This window comes from Kogia breviceps, chromosome 8 (genome assembly GCF_026419965.1).
Source record: "Kogia breviceps isolate mKogBre1 chromosome 8, mKogBre1 haplotype 1, whole genome shotgun sequence".
Classification (NCBI taxonomy): domain Eukaryota; kingdom Metazoa; phylum Chordata; class Mammalia; order Artiodactyla; family Physeteridae; genus Kogia; species Kogia breviceps.
In genome coordinates, this window is record NC_081317.1 from 69,318,055 (window position 1) to 69,339,599 (window position 21,545).

The 21,545-nt window shown below is 40.2% G+C and overlaps 1 protein-coding gene across 1 annotated transcript in view; it reads left to right on the forward strand.

Annotated features, from left to right (window-relative positions):
- The window catches only part of LOC131761291 (histone-arginine methyltransferase CARM1-like), a 261,079-nt gene that overhangs the window by 134,722 nt on the left and 104,812 nt on the right, over positions 1-21,545 (forward strand). The window contains exons 3-4 of the mRNA XM_059071901.2: positions 18,921-19,027; positions 20,021-20,125. Coding sequence (XP_058927884.1) covers positions 18,921-19,027; positions 20,021-20,125 — 212 coding nt within the window. The remainder of the gene's footprint in view (positions 1-18,920; positions 19,028-20,020; positions 20,126-21,545) is intronic.

A 21,545-nucleotide genomic window follows, 5' to 3' on the forward strand; every position in this document is an offset into this window, starting at 1 on the left:
TATTCAGGTCCTCTGCTCATTTTTTAATCAGATTGTTTTTCTGCTGTTGATATGTATGAGTTCCTTATATATTTTGTTTATTAATCCTATATCAGATAGATGATTTGCAAGTGTTTTCTCCAATTGTGTAGATTATCTTTTCATTTGTTGATTGTTTCTTTTCTGTGCAGAAGCTTTTTGATGTAGTCCCACTTGTTTAGTTTTGCTTTTGGTGTCATATCCAACAAATCATTACCAAGACCAATATCAAGGAGTTTCTTTCTTGTTTTCTTCTAGCAGTTTTATGGTTTCAGTTCTTATGTTTAAATCTATAATCCATTTCGAGTTAATTTTAGTAAGTGCTGTCCAGTCACATTCTTCTGCGTGTGGTTATCTAGTTGGCCCAACACCATTTTTTGAAGAGATTATCATTTACTCATTGAGTATTCTTGGCTCCCCTGACAAATATTAGTTCACCATATATGTGAGAGTTTATTTAGGGGCTCTCAATTCTATTCCATTGATCTGTGTATTTTTATGCCAGTACCATATTGTTTTGGTTAATATAGTTTTGCAGTATATTTGATATCAGGAAGTGTGACGCCTCTAGCTTTTTCTTCATTCTCAGGATTACCTTGGTTATTCAGGGTCTTATATGGTGCCATACACATTTTAGGATTGTTCTCTTTCCATGAAAAATGCAATTAGAATCTTGATAGAGATTGCACTGAATCTGTAGATCAGTTTGGGTAATATCGACATTTTGACAATATTAATTCTTCTGAATGACGAACATATATGTTTCCATTTATTTGTGTCATCTTCAGTTTCTTTCATCAATGTATTATAGTTTTCAGTTTATAGATCTTTCACCTCCTTGGTTAAATTTATTCTTAAGTGTTTTGTTTCTAATGCTATTGTAAATAAATGTGGTTTTTAAAAATTTCTTTTTCAGCTATTTCATTGTTAGTAAGTGTATAGAATTGCAACTGATTTCTGTATGTTGATTTTTTTATCCTGCAAATTTACTGAATTTTTTGATTTGTTCTAACAGTGTTTTGGTGGACTCTAGGATTTTCTCTATATAAAGTCATATCTGAACACAAAGACAGTTTTACTTCTTCCTTTATAATTTGTATGCCTTTTCTTTCTTTCCTTCTTTCTTCTTTCCTTACTTCCTTTCTTTTTCTTCTAATTGTTCTGGCTAGGACATACAGTACTGTGTTGAATGGGATTGGTAAGAGTGGGCACCCTTCATCTTGTTTCTGATCTTAGAGGAAAAGCATTCACCCTTTCACCATTGAGTATGATGTTATCTGTGAGCTTGTCTTATATAGCCTTTCCTATTTTGAGGTACATTCCTTTTAATTAAAAGGGATAAATCTTTTTAATGTGCTGTTAAATTCCATTTGGTAATAGAATGTTGAAAATTATGTTCATCAAGGATAATGGCCTATAGCTTTGTTGTTGTTTTTTGTAGTATCCTTATCTGACTTGGTATCAGGGTAATGCTAGCCTCATAAAATAAGTTCAGGAGTATTTCCTCTTCTTCAATATTTTGGAAGAGTTTGGGAAGGATAGGCATTAATTCTTTAAATGTTTGATAGAATTCATTATGGAAACAGTTGGACTCTGGGCTTTTCTTTGTTGGGAAGTTTTTCTTTTATTACTGATTCAGTCTCCTTATTCATTATAGCTCTGCTCAGATTTTCTAATTCTTCATGATTCAGTTTGGTAGTTTGTATGTTTCTAGAAATTTATCCATTTCTTCCAGGGTATCCAGTTTGTTGATGTGTAATTGTTAATTGTAGTATCTTTAATCCTTTGTATTTCTGTGGTCTTAGTTGTAATGTCCCCTCTTTCATTTCTGAAATAATTGTCTTCTTTTTTTTAAAGATAGTGTAAAGTTTTGCCAATTACATTTACCTTTTTAAAAAATACCTCTTCGTTTTGTTGTTGTATTCTATTGTTTTGCTCGTCTCTATTTTTATTTGAATCTGCTCTGATCTTTGTTACTTCCTTCCCTCTGCTAACTTTGGGCTAATTTTCTTCTTCCTTTTCTAGTTTCTTGAGGTATAAAGTTAGGTTGTTTACTTGAGATCCTTCTTATTTTTTCTGTAGTTGTTTATTATTATAAACTTCCCTCTTAGAATTGCTTCTGCTGCTTCCCATAGGTTTTGGTATGTTGTATTTCCATTTTCATTTGTCTTATATATTTTTTAATTTCTTTTTTGACTCATTAGTTATTCAGGAGTATATTGTTTAATTTCCATGTATTTGTGAATATTCCAGCCTTCCTCCTGTTATTGGTTTCTAGTTTCATACTGCTATTGTCAGAAAAGATATTTGTATGATTTGTTTTGATACTGGTAAATTTGCTAGGACTTGTTTTGTGACCTATCATATGATCTATCCTGGAGAATGTTCTCTGTGCATTTGGGAAGAATGTGTATTCTTCTGTTGGATGGAATATTCTATATAAATCTATTATGTTCATTTGGTCTAAAGTATAGTTCAGGTCCAATGTTTCCTTGTTGTTTGTCTGGTTAGTTTATTCACTGTTGATAGTGGGGTATTGAAGTTCTGTACTATTATTGTATTGTCTATTTTTCCCTTCAGATCTGCTCGTATTTGTTTAATAGATTTAGGTGCTCCAATGTTGAGTGCATGTATATTTATGATTGTTATATCTTCTTGATTGATTGACCCCTCTATCTTTATATGATCACCTTGTTTTTCAGTTTTTACAGTTTTTGGCTTAAAGTCCATTTTTTTCTGATGTAAGTACAGCTGACCCTTAAAGAATACTAGATTTGAACTGTGTGGGTCTATTTATATGCAGATTTTTTTTTTAGTAAATACATACTGCATTACCACGTGATCCATGGTTGGTTGAATCCATGGATGTGGAACCACGGGTGTGGAGGGCTGACTGTAGTTATATGTGGGTTTTCAACATCATGGGGGGGTTGGCAACCTTAACCCATGTTGTTTAGGTGTCCACTGTATAGCTACCACTGCTCTCTTTTGGTTTCCATTTGCATGGAATATCTTTTTCTGTCTCTTCACTTGGATTGGAGCCTTTGTGAGTCCTGAAAGCTGAAGTGAGTGTCTTGTAAGGAGCATATAGTTGGGTCTTGTTATTTTTATCCATCCAGCTACTCTATGCCTTTTGACTGCAGAAATTAATCCAATTACATTTAGAATAATTATTGATAGAGTAATTATTGATAGATATGGACTTGACTAATGCTGGCTTTATTATTTTCTTGCTGAACAAATTCCCTTGTTCCTTTTTTTCCTCTCTCAATGCTTTCCTTTTTGAATTGGTAGTTTTCCACAGTGGTATATGTTGATTCCCTTTGTCTTTTGTGAATATACTATAGGTTATTGCTTTGTGGTTACTGTGAGGCTTACACAAAACATCTTATAAATATAACAGTCTATTTTACACTTATAATAACCTCAATAACACAAAAACTATATCCTTTTATAACACCCCACCCCTGTTTTAGTTTTGATGTCTCAATTTACCTCTTTTTATATAGTGTATTTATTAACAAATTATTTTAGCTATAGTTATTTTTAATATTCTTGTCCTTTAATCCTTATACTGGAATTAAGTGGGTAACACACCATGTTACAGTATGACAGTATTCTGAATTTGACTATATACTTCCTTTACCAATGTGTTGCATATTTTCAGTGTTTTTATGTTACTAATAGTGTCCTTTCACTTCATCTGAAAGAACTCCTTTCAGCATTTCTTGTAAGGGAGGCCTAGTGGTGATGAACTCCCTTAGCTTTCATTTATCTGGTAGTCTTTATCTCTCTTCCATTTCTGAAAGAGGCCTTTGCCAGATAAGATATTCTTTGTTGGCAGTTTTTTCTTTCATCACTTTGAATACATCATCCCACTGTCTCCTGGCCTGTAAGGTTTCTGGTGAGAAATTTCCTGATACTCTAATGGGGGTTCCCTTGCAAGTTACAAGCTTTCTTTTCTCTTCCTGATTTTATAATTCTCTCTTTGTCTTCAGTCTTTGACAGTTTTATTATAATGTGTGTCAGGCAGAATCTCTTTGAGTTTGTTTGGTGACCTAACTTCATGAACTTAGATACCCAAATTTCTCTGCAGATTTTTGAAATTCTCAGCCATTATTTCTTTAAGCAAGCTTTATGCACCGCCCTCCCCCCACTGTTTCCTCTGGAACTCCAGTAATTTTTAAGTTGTTTCTTTTTATGATGTCCCATAGATCACGTATGCTTTGTTCACTGTTTTTCATTCTTTTTTCTTTATTCTTCTCTGACTGGATAATTTCAAAGGTCCTGTCTTCTACCTCACAACTTCTTTCTTCTGCTTGATCCATTCTGCTATTGATGTTCTCTGTTGCATTTTAAAATTTAGTTCAGTGTATTCTTCAGTTCCAGAGTTTCTGTTTCTTTTTTATGATTTGTCTCTCTTTATAAACTTCTCATTTTGTTCATGCAGAAAAAACTTTTCCTGATTTTGTTGAATTGTTTTTTTGTGTTTTCTTATTGCTATCCAGTTTCCATAGAATAGCTATTTCAAATTATTTACTGGATAAAACACAGATCTCCATGTCTTTTTGATTGGTTACTAGAAGACTATTGTGGTCTTTTGGTGATGTCTTGTTTCCTTGATTTTTCATGTTATTTGAAATTTGCTTTGCTGTCTTCACATCTGAAGTAGCATCACTTCCTCCAGTCCTTTCTAATTGGGACAGCAATACCTTCCATCAGCCCTGCTAAGGATTCTGAGGCTCTTAGACCTACTATGGATACATCTGCTCTGTGTTTTTTGCTCCCTCTTGTGACAGAATTCTTAAGTTTGAATGTCTTCTCTTGATCCTGCAATGCCCCAGGCTGAGTGCTGACAGTCTCCCTTTGTTTCCCCAAAGGTGGTACTAAAGGTTAAGTTTATGGGTTCTTCCTGGCCTGAAGATTTGGGCTAGCTTTCTGTACATGCTCACTAGCTATTTGTCAAAGCTTGCTGTCACTGATGCTCTTGGGAGCTTGCATAGAGAGCTGGCCACAGGGTAGATATGTGTGTGGGTAAGGCACACAGAGCACTGGGGATGCCCATGGGCCAGTTGGGGAGATCCCCAGGTGAGGTGTCCCCAGCAGCTCATTGGTGGGCTTCTTGGTGGAGTTCACAATTCAGTTAATAGGATTCTTGTTCATTTCATGCCCTCTGAGGATCCTGTCTGCTCATCTCCCAGTCTCCCCTCATCCCCAGTACATGCTGCTTACGATTCAGTACTGTAGATGGGGCAAAAGAGAAATGAGCGTCTTTGGCAGCATCCTGCACAGCTGTGGAAGCTGGGCACTTACACACTCTCGTTTTTCACTGTGGTAGAAATCACGAGCAAGATCTCTCTTGGCCCTGAGCTTTACTGCCTTGGGTGAGGGGTAGTTTGAGTAATGTCAAAATGTTCCTCTTACCCTCTTCACTGTGTCCAAATTCACTTTTTGTTTTGCGTCAGTGGTGTGCTGGCACTTATCTGTTGGAAACCTGGACTTCCACAAAAGATCTCTTATCCATGGGTGATTATCTAAGACAGTGTTTTCCAGGGCCTCCCAGACCATGGTTAGGATGGGCTGGAGCCAGTTCATGGGCCACTCAGGGTCCACAGCTGGGACCAAGATCTGTGTACCTATTACCCAACACATGGGTGGGTGAGACTTCTCCTGGGTTTCTTGGTGTATGGTGCTGGATCCCACAGCTCCCACAAAGGCATTTTTGTCCATGAACGGATACCAAATTGTTATTGTTAGGAAGCGGGTTTGGACAGGAACAAGAGATGTCTTATTCAGCTATGATGCTGATATCACTCTAAACTTGATATTCATACCATGTATATTGATAGTTAGCTGATTTAAAAGGACAGTGAGATTTTTTTTTAACATCTTTATTGGATTATAATTGCTTTACAAAGTTGTGTTAGTTTCTGCTATATGACAAAGTGAATCTGCTATATGTAAACATATCCCCTCCCTCTTGTGTCTCCCTCCCACCCTCCCTATCCCACCCCTCTAGGTGGTCACAAAGCACCGAGGTGATCTCCCTGTGTTATGTAGCTGCTTCTCACTAGCTACCTATTTTACATTTGGTAGTGTATATATGTCCATGCCACTCTCTTACTTCATCCCAGCTTACCCTTTCCCCCTCTGTGTCCTCAAGTCTAGAGACAACAATGAAAAAGAATAATATGTGACAGATGGCATATATGACTTGCAAAGCCTAAAATATTTACTATTTGTCTTTTGCAGAAAAAGTTTGCCAACCCCTGATATATAATATTGACTTTGTTTTAAGTTATAAAAGGATCTTATATCCTGCAACCATTCTGAAACTTGCTTTAATATTCAGCCCTATTCTTTTTTTTTTTTTTTTTTGTGGTATGTGGGCCTCTCACTGTTGTGGCCTCTCCCATTGCGGAGCACAGGCTCTGGACGCGCAGGCTCAGCAGCCATGGCTCACAGGCCCAGCCGCTCTGCGGCATGTGGGATCTTCCTGGACCAGGGCACGAACCCGTGTCCTCTGCATCAGCAGGTGGACTCTCAACCACTGCACCACCAGGGAAGCCCTCAGCCCTATTCTTAAAATCTGTGTTTGTTGTCATATGTATCTACTTTAGTCCTTTTAATGGCTGCATGGTATTCCATCATATTAATATAGCACACTTTTCCTACTCATTCCTCCGCTAGATGGACAGTGACATTGTTTACACCCTTCACTATTAAAAAAGTCAAGAAACATTTTTTTTAAAAAGGTGAGAGATCAGCTAGAGTATTTTAAATAAATTTTTGGCAGAATTTTGCCAACCTAGAACAATAAATAACTAGATGTTGAAAGTAACATCTCCAAATAAGGAAATTCTGCAGTTACACACAGAGAACCCTTTGCCGTCATGATTTTGTAACACATGGAGTCAAAAGGATTTCCCTGTTTAGCTAGTCTCCCTGGCTGCAGCTAAAGTCATTTCCCTGTTATTTATGTTACATCTTAATTTTTGTTTTTGTTCCTTATTTTCCCAGCCATCTTCATTCAGTACATAGACAGCTTCTTCCAGTGTAGAACATGGACTTTCTATATTTTAGAATTTCCCACTTTTTGGAATGCAGATAGTGGTATTGGAAGGAACATTGTCCTTGCTAATTTTTACTCAGAACAAACTGTGTCGTTCCCTCTCCATGTGTACAGTGGCGATCAGAATACCTCTTGGCAGTGGGAATTGAATTAAGTGACACCATAAATATGCAAACATTATCCAATGGAGCAGTTCATAAATATGTGCTTGCTTTTTAACCGTGGCTGAGACTGGTAGCAGGAAGTATCTCTCTTCTCTGCTCCTGATCGCTCTTTTGTGTTTCTCTCCCCTCGTGCTCTTTCCCCCAGCCTCCTCCTCTTCACTTTGGTTCCTGGGCAGCTGCTACTGTGAAGACAGTGCAGATCCCATCTGCTTTTAGCATATGGGACCAACGCTGTTGCTTCCAAAGTCCTTGCATTTGCTGTTCAGAGCAGGGTGGGTTATTGTATGGAAAGTGAGGCAGAAAATTACAGAATGATTTAACAACCAGTCTTTGTTAAATCTTCATATAGTAATGATGAGAACAATAGATCAATTTTTCTATCCGTCATCCATCCATCTCCCACTTTTTTTTTCTACTGAGAAGTTGTTTCCTCACACTTTTATATAATAAAATACAAATAGATAAATTTTAAGATTAGAGAAAATATAGAAAGACTGAAGCCAAGAGGAAATTAAAACACAAACCTACATATTATAGGACCCATAAATCATGGGTACTGTAATTACTGCCAACCCATGATTTTGGCTCTGAGCATCCTGACACCTAAGCAAAAGAGAAAATGCTGTTGACTTATAAGATTCCCAGTGTCCATAAGGGGCAGATCAGTGGTAGGTGGGCAGAATGTCCAGCCAAGTTTCCCTTGGCATTTCACTCTGAAGAAAATTTTTCTCCAGCGGGCTCCTAATAAGATTTGGAGCATTTTCAGAGTAGAGTATCAAGGGTTCTAAACTCAGTGCTGATTCTAGAGCTAGGATGCAGTTAAAGTTTCAGGTACACCCTACATATAAAAAGAACTGCTGGTTGTAGTTATGAAAACATTGAATGATAATCAGTATTCCTGGATTTAATTTTCCTGACTTTGGAAAATTAAAATGGTCGATGTTATCCACCATTCCATATGAGGAAAGTATAGATGGATGTCAACCAGGAAGCATTCATTCAACTGTTAATAAATCCACTATCTGTTTGTCATCAAAGTAAATGGTTGGATCAGTTTGTTAGGGGATGATGATAACGCAGTGCATGCTGTGGGCATCCTGAGTGGAATTGCTCTTCAATGGTGGATGTCACACTCTTGAGTCTCCTTGATCATGTCTAATTACAGGGGAAGGTTGGGGGGGTGGATGGTCTAATGAAAGCTCATCTTCACAGCTGAAATCACACTGTAGGTCAGTCAACAGTACCATATTCATATGAAAATAGTTTGTTGGGGAATGATAATGATCATTTCACCAGAACTTACCTAATAGCTCTAGAGTTAGAGTTTGAACCTGCCTTAAGGAGTGTCTGTTCAAAACAGCCAAATAAAATTATTGTCGAGAAACTCAGCAACTTCTTCTGTAAGCCTAAAATGCAACTAACAATGGATTGAAAAGATAGCATGATAAAGTGTGTTTGGCTATCATTTTCCTTAGCTTCAGTGATTTCATGGTGCTTAGAAATTGAAGGGAAGTAGTTGATATGTTAAGTTGCAGACTTGCTGTCCACTGAGTTTTGCAATGGACCCCTGGGGATATGGGATCACAGACTCAAATGCCTACAGAGCCCAGGCAGGTCATGGAAATGCATGAAGTGAGCTGGTTGCAAATAAGAAAGAATGGTGGCAGCTGTGGTGAATGGGAAATCTCGTATTCATTCGAAATGTGGCAGCAGCTACTTCCCGCGTGTGATTGTTGCCACAGAGCAAGTCAGACCCAGGGATTTCATGCTGTGCAATTTTAGCCAGAAATTCACATTTCTTGTGAGATTTTTTTTTCCTGATTTTTAAGACATATGATGACCAGGTTTAAAAGTGCCTGTAGGCTGGATTTAGCCTCTGCTCAGTCATTTTGCACACAGTGGACCAGATGTATAAATGTGAAAGAGGAAACAAGAGAAAAGCAAAGAGATTGAGCTAAGAAGACACATGCACATCCATGCTTTTAACCAATTATAGGTTCATGTCATTGGGAAAACTTTAGTAGGTGCATTTTGCTTTCTAAAAATGAAGACAAGATTAATTTCCTGTAAGTATTGTATGTAGTATTACTGTTAAATCCATATTTGAATGGGAAGAGAGCTAGATCTTAAAAGTTGTATTGCAAAACCAAAAGGTACTACTTGTCATCTGAAATTGTTTTTTTTTTTTTTGATGTAACTTGAAATCTCAAGTCTGCTAGGTATAAAGTCCTTTCTTTCCTTTGCCTTGCAACAGGTACAGAATTTCTCAGCCGAGTTTGTGGGTATTTATGTCTCACTCGTCTACAGATAATATATAAAGAGAAGGCCCAGAGAGATTTTTGTATCTAGTTATTATGCTAAGTTGTCCCTTGGCAAAGTGAAGTGCCCCAAACGTTATGTACTGAAGGTACAGTCTGCTATTTCAAATGTTTAAGTTTCATGTTGGGTTACAGTAATGCTTACCTAAAGTTAACTGTTTTGGGAATGTAGGGAGTATGGCATAGGCAGCTGTAAAAATATTGGTTTAAGTTGTTAAGCATCATTTTAAAAACTGTGTAAATCTAATCAAGTTGGAAATGTGCCTGATGCCACCTGTTTGGTGTTCACCTGTGCTGCTTTGCTTGCTGGGAGGCATGCAGAGGCCTTGGGAAGCCATGAGAACTAATTGAATAACGGCTCGGGTAGCTGCATAAATAAATTAGTCCCTCTGTGAATATATGCTAAATGCTCCAGAAGGTGCATTCTGGCCTCACTTAGTGAACTGAGGTACCATTTGGCTTTCTGCAAGTCTGTTGACCTTCAAATGACTAGGTGGTTTTGTGGAATTCAGTCTTGATCCTAAGTAGTGCACATATTGGGAGGGTCTTCACTGAAATTGGTTAAAAAATAATGGTAGAAATGAACCCAATTGCAAAGAGACTGATTCACCTCTAAGGTAGAGAAAAGTATGGTGTAGATTTAAAAAAAAAAACAAAACACCTGAAATGAGTACAACATAAAAATATATAAAATTGTTATTAAAACCATAAACCATACCAAACCCAAACCAAACAAACTCTTAAACCTGAGTCAACTGGCAATGACTAAGAAAAAACAAAAAACAAAAAAAAAATTCTTGTGAAGTGGGAGATTTCTGTTCTAGTCAAGGCTATCTATACAAAGTAGCTCAGGACAAAAAAGGAAAGTTACTGTAAGGAAATGTCTTATGACATTTAAGGCAGAGAAACAGAGTACCCTGAAACCATGTGGGGAAACAGGTATTATCTGTGTGGTCTTCCCCATCTGCATCTTTCTGTGTCCCCATCTCTCTCAACTGCCTATTGCTCTTGTACTTGACCCTGCCTGGCCACCTCCCCTAAGACTACATCATCTTGTAGCCACGGTGATTCAGTAATTTATCATCCCAACGAGGACTCTTTGAGTGTGACAGGGAATGCGATCAGTAATCTCTCCAGGATGGCAGACATAAATTGGAATGTCCCAGGTAAACCAAGATGTAGGATCACTCCTCTTTGGAGCCCCAGAGCCTATCCTGTTTATTAGTACCTGGGTCTTTTGGTCCAGGCTGAGTGACCCGTTAGTCAGCAGCTCATTCTTAACTAATCTGCTGGATAAGATATAGGATCTAATGGTGCAAACAGAACATCAGGAGTTATGAGCAGGGCCAGAAACTCTTAGGGAGTACGGACAGGAAGATAGAGCTGGGAGCTGTCACAGTGTCAGGGATTCAACATGTTATAGGACCAGAAATATTAGATCAGTTGCTTTGTAGTAGCCTTTCACACAGCAATGTGCTCTGGGAGCAAAAGCTGGGTTTAAGCTAGCCCCAGTTCAAAGATTTCCGAAGCCAAGAGGCTTACTGTCTATTTTCCATGGCTCACCATCCTCCAGTTTGACCCCTGAAGAATGTATATTTTCTCACTCCCATTTCGCCAGTTTCAAATTAGTCTATAATGCTTCTACCTCTCTTTTGGCAGTGGTCAACTGTGGTTAATCTACTCTCCTTCTGATAACAGAAGCCCAGTTTTCCTTTGGGTTTAGATAGGGCTGACTCAAGTCTGGTCAATAGGCATTGATCCCTAGCCATAGCAGTTGATTCAGAGATGGATCTTTAATTTAACTTGGTTCACTGAGACTTAATCTGGGGCTTTGTTGGAACATTTTGGAAGGACTGGGCTTGCTAAGCTAGTAGCAGTGTTGTTCTGGAGATGATGATAGTCATCTTGACCTGTGGGAGGGGAAACCCGCCTGAACCTTAAGGTAAAACAGAGAAGTAGAGAACTAGAGAGAGAGACCAAGAGCGAGAGAGAGAAAGGGAAAGAAAAAGAAGGGGGTGGTGATGTGGGACTTAAGATCATTCGAACTCCTGGACACAGCCGTTCTTGAAAGTGGAATTTTAATCCTGGATTTTTCAGTTTGGTGAGCCATAAAGTTCCTATTTCAGTTAAGCTTAGTTGAATTTCCACCTCTTGCCAACAAAAGAGTTTTCACTGATATCCTTTCCTTAGAATTTTGTCCCTGCTTGGCTTAGTGACGTATCCCTCTGTCCAAGGCTGACCCCTGACCCTTCTGCTTATTGGAAACCACACAGCTCTCAGATCTTGTCTTTCCTTGCTGATGGGTGGAGTGTCAGGGCAGGTGTGCTAGGATCCCATAGGGATCAGGCAACTGGCTCAGTATTCAGACAAATGAGACAAATGAGCAAACTGTCCTTACTTTCATAAATGGTGAAGCTCCCTATTTTACTAATGTTTTGCTCACTGCTGGTCATCTTAGAAAGTGTTTAATTGGTTAAAGACATGCATGTAGATTGCCCCTGACGTTTGCTAAGATGTGTAATCCAGTTATTTTGCGTAAGATTCTTAATTTTTAGAGATACGACAAATATACAAAATACTCCCAAATAGCCCTTCCCAGTGCTTTGTACTAATGTTTTGTTTGTACAAAAAATAATTTTAGTTAAGTATTGCATAGGTTATGAATTATAGGTTTGGTTGCTAATTGTAAGGCTTTGAGAGGAGAGCAAAACCAAATAAATACATTTGATTTCTTAGAGCTTATAAGCATATTTATTTTAAGAGAGGTTGATTGGCAGTTGCTTTTAAGAAATGCTAACAAATTTATTTTAAAGAGGAGACTAAAGCACTAGCTTGAAGTTTTGGAAAGCTGTCCATTTTTCTAGTTTTCTCATGTGTACAATAGGAACCTACAGTGTCTTATAGTAATGCTATCTATGGTGGGCACTCAGAGAATCTACTTTATGTCTAATCACTTCCCAAAGGCTCTACCCTCTAACTACCATCACATTGGAGACTAGGTATGATTTTCAGGGGGGACAGACGTTGTCTATGGTAATGGTCACTGGAGGTTCCAAAATAAGATGCAGTAATGGTAACCCATCTTCTCTTCTTCAGTTCTCCAAACTAGAGGGAGAGACTCTGGGTAAGAGGAGTGAAGGGATCTTTAAATCCAGCAGGTGATTATGCCTTTGGAAAACATTTTAGCCAGGAGTTCTTTTTTTTTTTTTTTTTTTTTTTTTTGGTTGGAGGAGACTTTTGGTCTGCAGGCACCATTTGTTTGAAAGATGGCATTAATTCTGTAGAGCCAGGATGACTCCCAGAGGAGAGTAAAGAAAGGCCAGCTGGGGCTTCCCTGGTGGCGCAGTGGTTGAGAGTCCGCCTGCCGATGCAGGGGACACGGGTTCGTGCCTCGGTCTGGGAAGATCCCACATGCTGCGGAGTGGCTAGGCCCGTGAGCCGTGGCCGCTGAGCCTGCGCGTCCGGAGCCTGTGCTCCGCAACAGGAGAGGCCACAACAGTGAGAGGCTCGAGTACCGCGGGGCGGGGCGGGGCGGGGCGGGGCGGGGGGGCGGGGGGGGGCAGCTGTTTAGAACATAATAAAATTTAAATGGTATTCACATTTGCATATTGTTTCCTTTAACTGCTTAGAGCAGAAAAGGTGGGAGGATATGGCTCCGAACCACGGCTCTGGAATAAGGAGATCCCTGTGGGGTATTTCCCAGAGGTCTGAGGGCAGAGTAGATAAGGATGGGGAAACACCCTCAATTGCTAGTAAAAGCCAAGTGCCTCGGACACAGCATGGATTATGAGTAAAATGGGAACTCCTTTCAAAGGACATGTTTATCCACACTGTTTCTGAAGAGAATGGCCTGATGGAACTGGCATTGTAACTACTCTGGCTGTAAACCATCATGTTTTGTCATTTTTCAGCACAATACATTGATGTAATTTTCTCTATCATATAGATATTAACCAAGGACATGACAGTTCCATGCCTCAGCCATGATTCTAACTATTCCACTTTGATTCTCATACTTGACTTAGGTTCTTTCTTGACAAACCATTACTTTCAATTTTAGCATGTAGTTATACTCAAGGATCAGTTAAAGACTACGCAGACACAGCATTTCCTTTTTGTTCTGTTACTCCTAAAAGACCAGACTGAAGGGATCTGTTTTTGTTTGCTTGCTTCTCTTAAATAGCTACTATTTACAAGTGATACTGTCTGTGGTGCTTGCTGTACAGAGTTTATTTACCAAGATGTAGCATCTTTCTGTGCCAGGAAAGGGTAATACCTGTCTGACTGCCTCAGCTGTTCTGGCCACATGTCCCCAAATTATACTGGAAAATCCACAACTGACGATATGATAATCATGGTATGGATTTTTTTAAAAAAGTCAAACTGTAGACATTATTGCAGAGCTGCTTTTGGACTATCTTGAATAATTTACAAATAGCCCATCTTAATTATCTCTAGTCCATCAGCTCAAATTTGCCAGATTAAGGTCTTTCTACTGGGAAGGAAGTAAAAGGTATCTATTTTCCTATAGTCAGTATACAAAAAAGGGAACAAAACTGACCATGTGCCCCCATTCAATTCTACTTCTCCTGGTTTCATGGTCCTTAGAATCAAGGGTTTATTTTCTCCTATTTATTCCCTAATCAGAGGTGTGTGAACTTAAGTATTTGGACCCAGTTAGCAGTGAAAGTTGTAACTACTCTGGCTGTAAACCATCAGAAAGTTGTAACTACTCAGGCTGTAATCACAAAGTTCTAGTTAGGTATCACTGGCAGAATCAATTATCTTTGGTTACGATGCAGTTTAAGTCAAAATCTATTCACCATCTGAACTCCTAAATGTCAGTATTACTGTTCTTTTCTTCTTCTTTTTTTGTTTTTTTTTTCCTTTTTTGTGTGGTACGCGGGCCTCTCACTGTTGTGGCCTCTCCTGTTGCAGAGCACAGGCTCCGGACGCGCAGGCTCAGCGGCCACGGCTCACGGGCCCAGCCACTCCGCGGCATGTGAGATCTTCCCGGACCAGGGCACGAACCCGTGTCCCCTGCATCGGCAGGCGGACTCTCAACCACTGCGCCACCAGGGAAGCCCTTTTCTTCTTTCTTTAATGAAGAGGAACATAATATTCACATTAAAAAGTTTCCATACCTTCTTCATTCCTGCTCCTAAAGTTAGATAAATGCAAATTGAATTTCAGGAAATTTCCTCTATAGATATATTCTGTGTGTTTCCAGAGAAATGCATAGCAGTCTCAGGTATAGGTGGGAACTGATTAGATCATAAGCGTGGAGCCCTCATGAATGAGATTAGCATCCTTACAAAAGAGACCCCAGGGAGCTCCTTTGCTCCTTCCACCATGTGAGGACACAGACACAAGTCTGTAGTCTGCATCTCAGAAGAGAACCCTTCACCAGAACCTGACCAGGCTGGCACCCTGATCTCAGACTTCCAGCCTCCAGAACAGTTTTTAAGGACAACTTTTATTGCTACCAGAGGCTTTTATCATCAATACATGGTTCTGACCGCAGTACCTTCTTCAGACTGCACAGGCAGCTCAGGACCCAGAAGTCATTAAGAGAAATACAAGTAGGCTGAGGGGGATTAACTTTTATCAAGAAAATCGTGATAGGGGGCTTCCCTGGTGGCGCAGTGGTTGGGAGTCTGCCTGCCGATGCAGGGGACACGGGTTCGTGCCCCCGTCCGGGAAGATCCCACATGCTGCGGAGTGGCTGCGCCCGTGAATCATGACCACTGAGCCTGCGCGTCCGGAGCCTGTGCTCCGCAACGGGAGAGGCCGCAGCAGTGAGAGGTCCGCGTACCGCAAAAAAAAAAAAGAAAATCCTGATAGCTTAATATAAAACTAAGGTATTGAATTCAGTTCTTACATGTTACAGACCCTAATCATAGAGCTGCCCCAACATCTAGACAGTCTCTCCTACTGATTGTAAATGAGTGAAATGAACAGTTCATTTATAATCAAAATAAATTTATAATCAAAATAAATTTCTGTTATTTATAAGTCACTCTGTCTGTGCCACTCTGTTTATAGCAACCCAAATGGACTAAAACAGTGTCTTTAGTGGCTACCAGAGTCCTTTCTTCTGGAGGCTGAGGAAAGGGGGGAAATAAACAATTAAATTTCTTTTCCTTTTTAAAATGTGATTTTTTTCTATCTTTATACATCAGGTGGAAACACAGACATTTCTTTTATTTACACACATTAATTTAACCATTAAAATAAAGGTAAGGGTGACTCGTGAAGAGAACATTCTCTTGGCAGCCGTTGTGACGGAATTCACAAGAGTCAAGAGTTAATTGATGTTGATTCCTGGACTTGCCAGCATCTGACTTCTAATTTCCTAAATCCCATAAATACATCCCAAACTGGTCAAACTAGGGACCCTGATTTTTGGTTTATCAAATGTGGTCCCTGTGCCAGGATTACAGAGTGGTGATTATAGTGTGTATAATGTAATACAATTGGATTTTTTAAAAATAGCAAACACAGAGCCAATACATCCAAATAAGTATCGATTTTGGAAGGCTATTTATGTATTGCATGAATGCTGGTGTAACACAAAACTTCTTTGGAGCTTCTCTTTCACCTTTTCCTTTGAAGACAATTGGTGAGGTACATAAGCAGACTATCCTTATTACTTTATATCAAAATTTTGCTTTTAAACCCAAAATGGTACTTTGCAACTCACCACACATCCTATTCAGTAAATTAGGCAGCCATTACTTTTGGCTTTATTAAATGTAAAAATTTCCCCCAAAGGATAGAGACTTGAAACTATAGAGAATATTCAAAAGACTATTTATTGGACAAGTGAGTTTACCATAGGCTTTGAAAGCCCAAACAACCGAGATGCCCAGGACTCAAAGAACTCACAGAGGGGTAACACAAACCACTGCTGGCAATCTCTGAGAACTCAGAGGGAATTGGAGAGGTGCTAGGAGACTAGAGCTGGGTAAATAGTATCCAGTATCATCTTTGTTTTTCAGTATGTCTGAGAATTTATTGTATTTTATTTTACTTTATTATTCCTTTTTTTGTTGAGAACATTTAAGTTCTCTGTTAGCAAAGTTCAGTTATATAAGGACTTCCCTGGTGACGCAGTGGTTAAGAATTTGCCTGCCAATTCAAGGGACAGGGGTTCGATCCCTGGTCTGGGAATATCCCACATGCCATGGAGCAACGAAGCCCGTGTGCCACAGCTACTGACTCTGTTCTAGAGCCTGTGAGCCACAACTACTGAGCCCGTGTGACACAACTACTGAAGCTCGCGCACTCTAGTGCCCCCATGCCACAACTACTGAGCTTGCGTGCTGCAAATACTGAAGCCTGTGTGCCTAGAGCTCATGCTCTGCAACAAGAGAAGCCAATGCAGTGAGAAGCCCGCACACCTCGACAGAGTAGCCCCTGTTTGCTGCAACTAGAGAAAGCCTGCGCACAGCAACGAAGACCCAATGCAGCCAAAAAAAAAAAAAAAATTTCAATTATATAATACATGTTAACAACTATAGTCACCATGTTATACATTAGATCCTCAGACCTTATTCATTTTATAGTTGAAAGTTTGTACCCCTTTACCAACCTCTCCCTATTTTCCCTACCCCTTAGCTCTTGGCAACCACTTTTCTACTGTCTGTTTCTGTAAGTTTGACTTAAAAAAAAAAAAGTTTCCAAATATAAGTGATATCATATAGTATTTGTCTTCCTCTCTCTGGCTTATTTCACTTAGCATAATACCATCAAGGTTGCAAGTGGCAGGATTTCCATTTTTCTCGTGGCTGAATGATATTCATATATATATATATAATATCTTCTTAATGCATTCATCTATTGACAGATTAATTGAAACAGTTTCACCAAGTTCATTTATCATTTCCCCAAATTTATTGAATTCACATTTTCAACCTGTTACTGGGTGGCTATTATGTTAGCACTATGTTCTGAAGACTAGAGATAAATAAGGCTTGACACCTTGCCCCCAAACCATGCCCTGAAAGAGTTTGGTATATATATAGAGATGGACACTTTAAAAATTGATAAATTGGGTAAAATATGAAATGAGATGGTAAGCTGAGAGCATGAGATGAGAGAGCACAGGTTCTGGTCCCTGGCTACACATGAAAACTAACTGGAGGCTTTTGAAAAAAATAGAGATGCCTTCTCCCCACTACCAGAGCATTGGATTACTCAGTATAGGTGAAGGGTCCAACATCTACATTAAAAAATTCTTCCTAGGTGATTCTGGTTTGTAGCCAAGTGTTGAGGCCCAGTGTGTTGCAGCAGTTCATTCTGCCTGTGGGTGTCATAGAACACAGCAGGGAAGAAATGCTCATTGAACTGAATCTTGGAGAATGAATAGGAGTTTCATGTCAAAAGGCAATCCAAACGGAAGAGACAGGGTTTTCAAAGTCAAGAAGCCAGGCCAGGCCCAGGTTGACCTGGGAATGTGTAAGTGCTTCAGCGGCACAGTGGGCTCGTAAGGGTGTAGTGCAGGTCTTATGTGTGCAGGAAATGGGGGCGAGGAGGGCACGCACACAGGGGCGGACAGATGTGAGGGACTGGAGCTCATGGTGAATCCATACTGGGTGAGCATTAATGACCCCACGTGGGCTGTAAGAGAGAGACCCAGTCACAGCACCAGCAGTGGAGAGGAAGGACACCCCAGGCAGCGAGGACCACTGGGCAGGACTTTGAGAGACATTTCTAAGGCAGAGGTCACAGAATTTGACCACTGTGCATGCTGTGTTATCTATTAGTAATATCACTTCTGAGATTCTTTGAGCCTTCACTTCTGTGTTTTTTTCCTCACACAGTAGAAAGCATTCCCTTGTATACACATATCCCTAGTTATTTTACCTTTTCTCTTATACACTTAGGGAATACTAAATATGAAAAAAAAAACTTGTCACTATAATGATAGAATGAGATTATATATATATACACTCACTTATATACATATATATTTTGTATTCACATATATTTTATTTTTCTTATCATCAACAATCACCTTCCTCAGAGCACATACTGAGAGTAAGCCTATGAGCTTTGTTAGCACCGAACCAGGAGAATTCAGTGAGCCCAGACTCTGCCTGTGTTCCATTAAATCTCAAACTTGACATTTCTGAATGCAAATATGTCTGACAAGTGTAAATAAGGGCGTCACACCTCAGAGTAGTACCCATTCCCACCTTGCCGTTCCTTATCATGCGTGTGTTCAGAGGTGAACATGCTGTTTTTATCTTCTAGTAGTTTCTCAGTTGGAATTTTGTGAAGAGTGCATTGGTGAGTGCTGTGGTTTCCAGGTGTAGAAATGGATCTGCTTTCTTCTCCTTGCAGAATTCAGCGCATTTTCAAATACCTTGAAAAGATGCCGGCATGAGGAAAAGGAATACTCAGTGTTCAGCCAGCGGACAGAAGAGGCGTCTGCCGTACAGTACTTCCAGGTCAGGGGAGCGGTCCCAGGTGGAGCTAAGTCCTTTCAGAGAGACACACACCTGTGAATACACCTGGGCGAGGCGGTGGGTGGAGAAGAGAGCACAGCGGTTTTTTCTTTTTCTTCTGCCACGCTGTGCGGCATGTGGGATCTTAGTTCCCCGACCAGGGATCGAATGCATGCTCCCTGCCTTGGAAGCCGGGAGTCTTAACCGCTGGACCGCCAGGGAAGTCCCGAGAGCGCAGCGGTTTTTAATGTGTGGTCCTCTGACCAGCAGCAACATCATCACCTGGATTGGAATCTTGTCTCTGTCACTTAGCGAGTTGTCAGGACTTGGGCAAGTTGCTGTATCTTCCTGAGCCTCAGTTTCCTCAGCTGAGGAATATACTTCATCTGATTGTTGTGGTGATTTAATTTCATTAGAGGATGTATGTGAAACACTTAGCATGGTGCCTGGCACATAGAAAACTCTACCAAATGGTGACCATTACAATGATGATATTTATTACTCACTGTCAATGCTCATGGATTTATACGTACCACATCACCCAACCGGCTTGCCTCAGGATCACCACCGTCACTGCCTTCTACCCCACCACACCCTCTCCGGGGATTTCTATCCAAGGCCCATCTTTCTCTCTAGGCTGATGGGACTCATCAGGGCCATCTCTTTTGGCCCTGGCCCCTTTCTCTCTCACTTCTATTATTCTTGATCTGTGCTCTCTCAGCCTCTGCTTTGGGAGGGGACCCTGGGCACCAATCTGGTCAAGATCTAGGTCTGAATCCGCTGTATGGAGCAAGAATCAAAGTTCTGAGGTCTCCTTAGAGCTGTGGGCCTTACAAATAGGGCCCGTGTGGAGAGATCCCGGGTGTCTCAGAGCCTCAGCCCTCCGGTGTGTTAGGCCAAGCCTGCCTTGACCCAGGTGGCTGTAAGAGCCAAGTACTCATGAAGGTCCTGCCTCATGGCGTGTTTACCCTCCCTGTCCTTCTCTCTCCCTTACAGTTTTATGGCTGCCTTTCCCAGCAGCAGAACATGATGCAAGATTTTGTGAGGACAGCCACTTACCACAGAGCCATCCTCCAGAACCACACTGACTTTAGAGATAAGGTAATGCTGGCAGCAGGTTATTAATCTCAAACCATTTTAAGAAGCCTTGTCAAAAACTAGATTGAACATTCAGCTTTGATAGAATTACCATATGACCCAGAAATTCCACTTCTGACTGTATACTTAACTAACTGAAAGAATTAAAAGCAGGTATTGAGATAACTATTTGTACGTGAATGTTCGTAACAGCACTATTCACAGTAGCCAAAACGTGGGAGCTTTACAAATGCCCATCAACTGACAAGTAGATAAACAAAATGTGGTATATCCATTCGATAGAATATTATGAATATTGTTTATATTTATATTATTCATAAAAAGAATGTAATGCTGATGCACACTGCAATGTGGATGAACCGTGAAAACATATGCAGTGAAAGAAGCCAGCTACAAAAGCACATATGATTCAATTTATAGGAAACATCCAGAATAGAAATCCCTAGCGAGAAGGCAGACTAGTGGTTCCCAGGGGCTGGGGGAGGGGGACTTGGAGAGTGGCTATTTAGTGGGTACAGGCTTGCCTTTTGGGGTGATAAAAATGTCTTGACAGAGGTAATAGTTGCATAACATAGTAAATGTACCAAAACCCGCTGAATTGTACCCTTTAAAATGGTTGATGGTTAATTTTATGTTATGTGAATTTTACCTCAGTAAAGAAATTAAGTTTTGAGAGCCAGGAACTCAAGAGACTGAATGCACTATGTTTTGGTGCACAGAACAGGTTAGGAGCTATATTGCTGCATAATGAATAGCCCTTATTGTGTCACTTTACTTCATTTTTTTTTCATGGACTCCACAAGTGCCTGCATTTATTTCCTTCACAAAATGGGTCTGAATGAATGATTGCTAACACTCTACAAGTGTTGTCCCTTATTTTCCTACCTGTTAAGCAGCCAAGGTGTTCAAGATACTATACAGCTCATCTCAGAAACAAGATTACTGGTCAGTGAATCAGCAGTCATGGGGTCTAGTTTCATATTTTCCCATTAAGTAGCTCTGTGATCTTAGGCAAACACTAGATTTCTCTGGGCCTCACAGTCTCTTCTACTGCCATAGTAATTGTAGACCTGTGGCCTTTGAGATTTGCAGCATTAACTCCCCAGAAGGAATGTGGTAGAACATTGAAATAAGGATCCCAATCCCTGCATCCACACCCATTTGCAAAGTTGTACAGCTGCTCCTTTCATGAAGAGATAGTTTAGTTGTTTATCCCTTATCTCTGTGCAATCCTTGGGATGTACTTTGATCAACAGAATATGACAGAGGTGACATTGTGTGAGTTTCAGAGCCTAGGCCTTCATGAGCCTTGTGGCTTCTGGGCTCACCCTGGTGGAACCCTGAGACCACCATACTGTGAAGAAGCCATGTCTTAGCCTGCTGGAGGTTGGGAGGTCACTTGGAGGAGGAGTGAGGCAGTCCA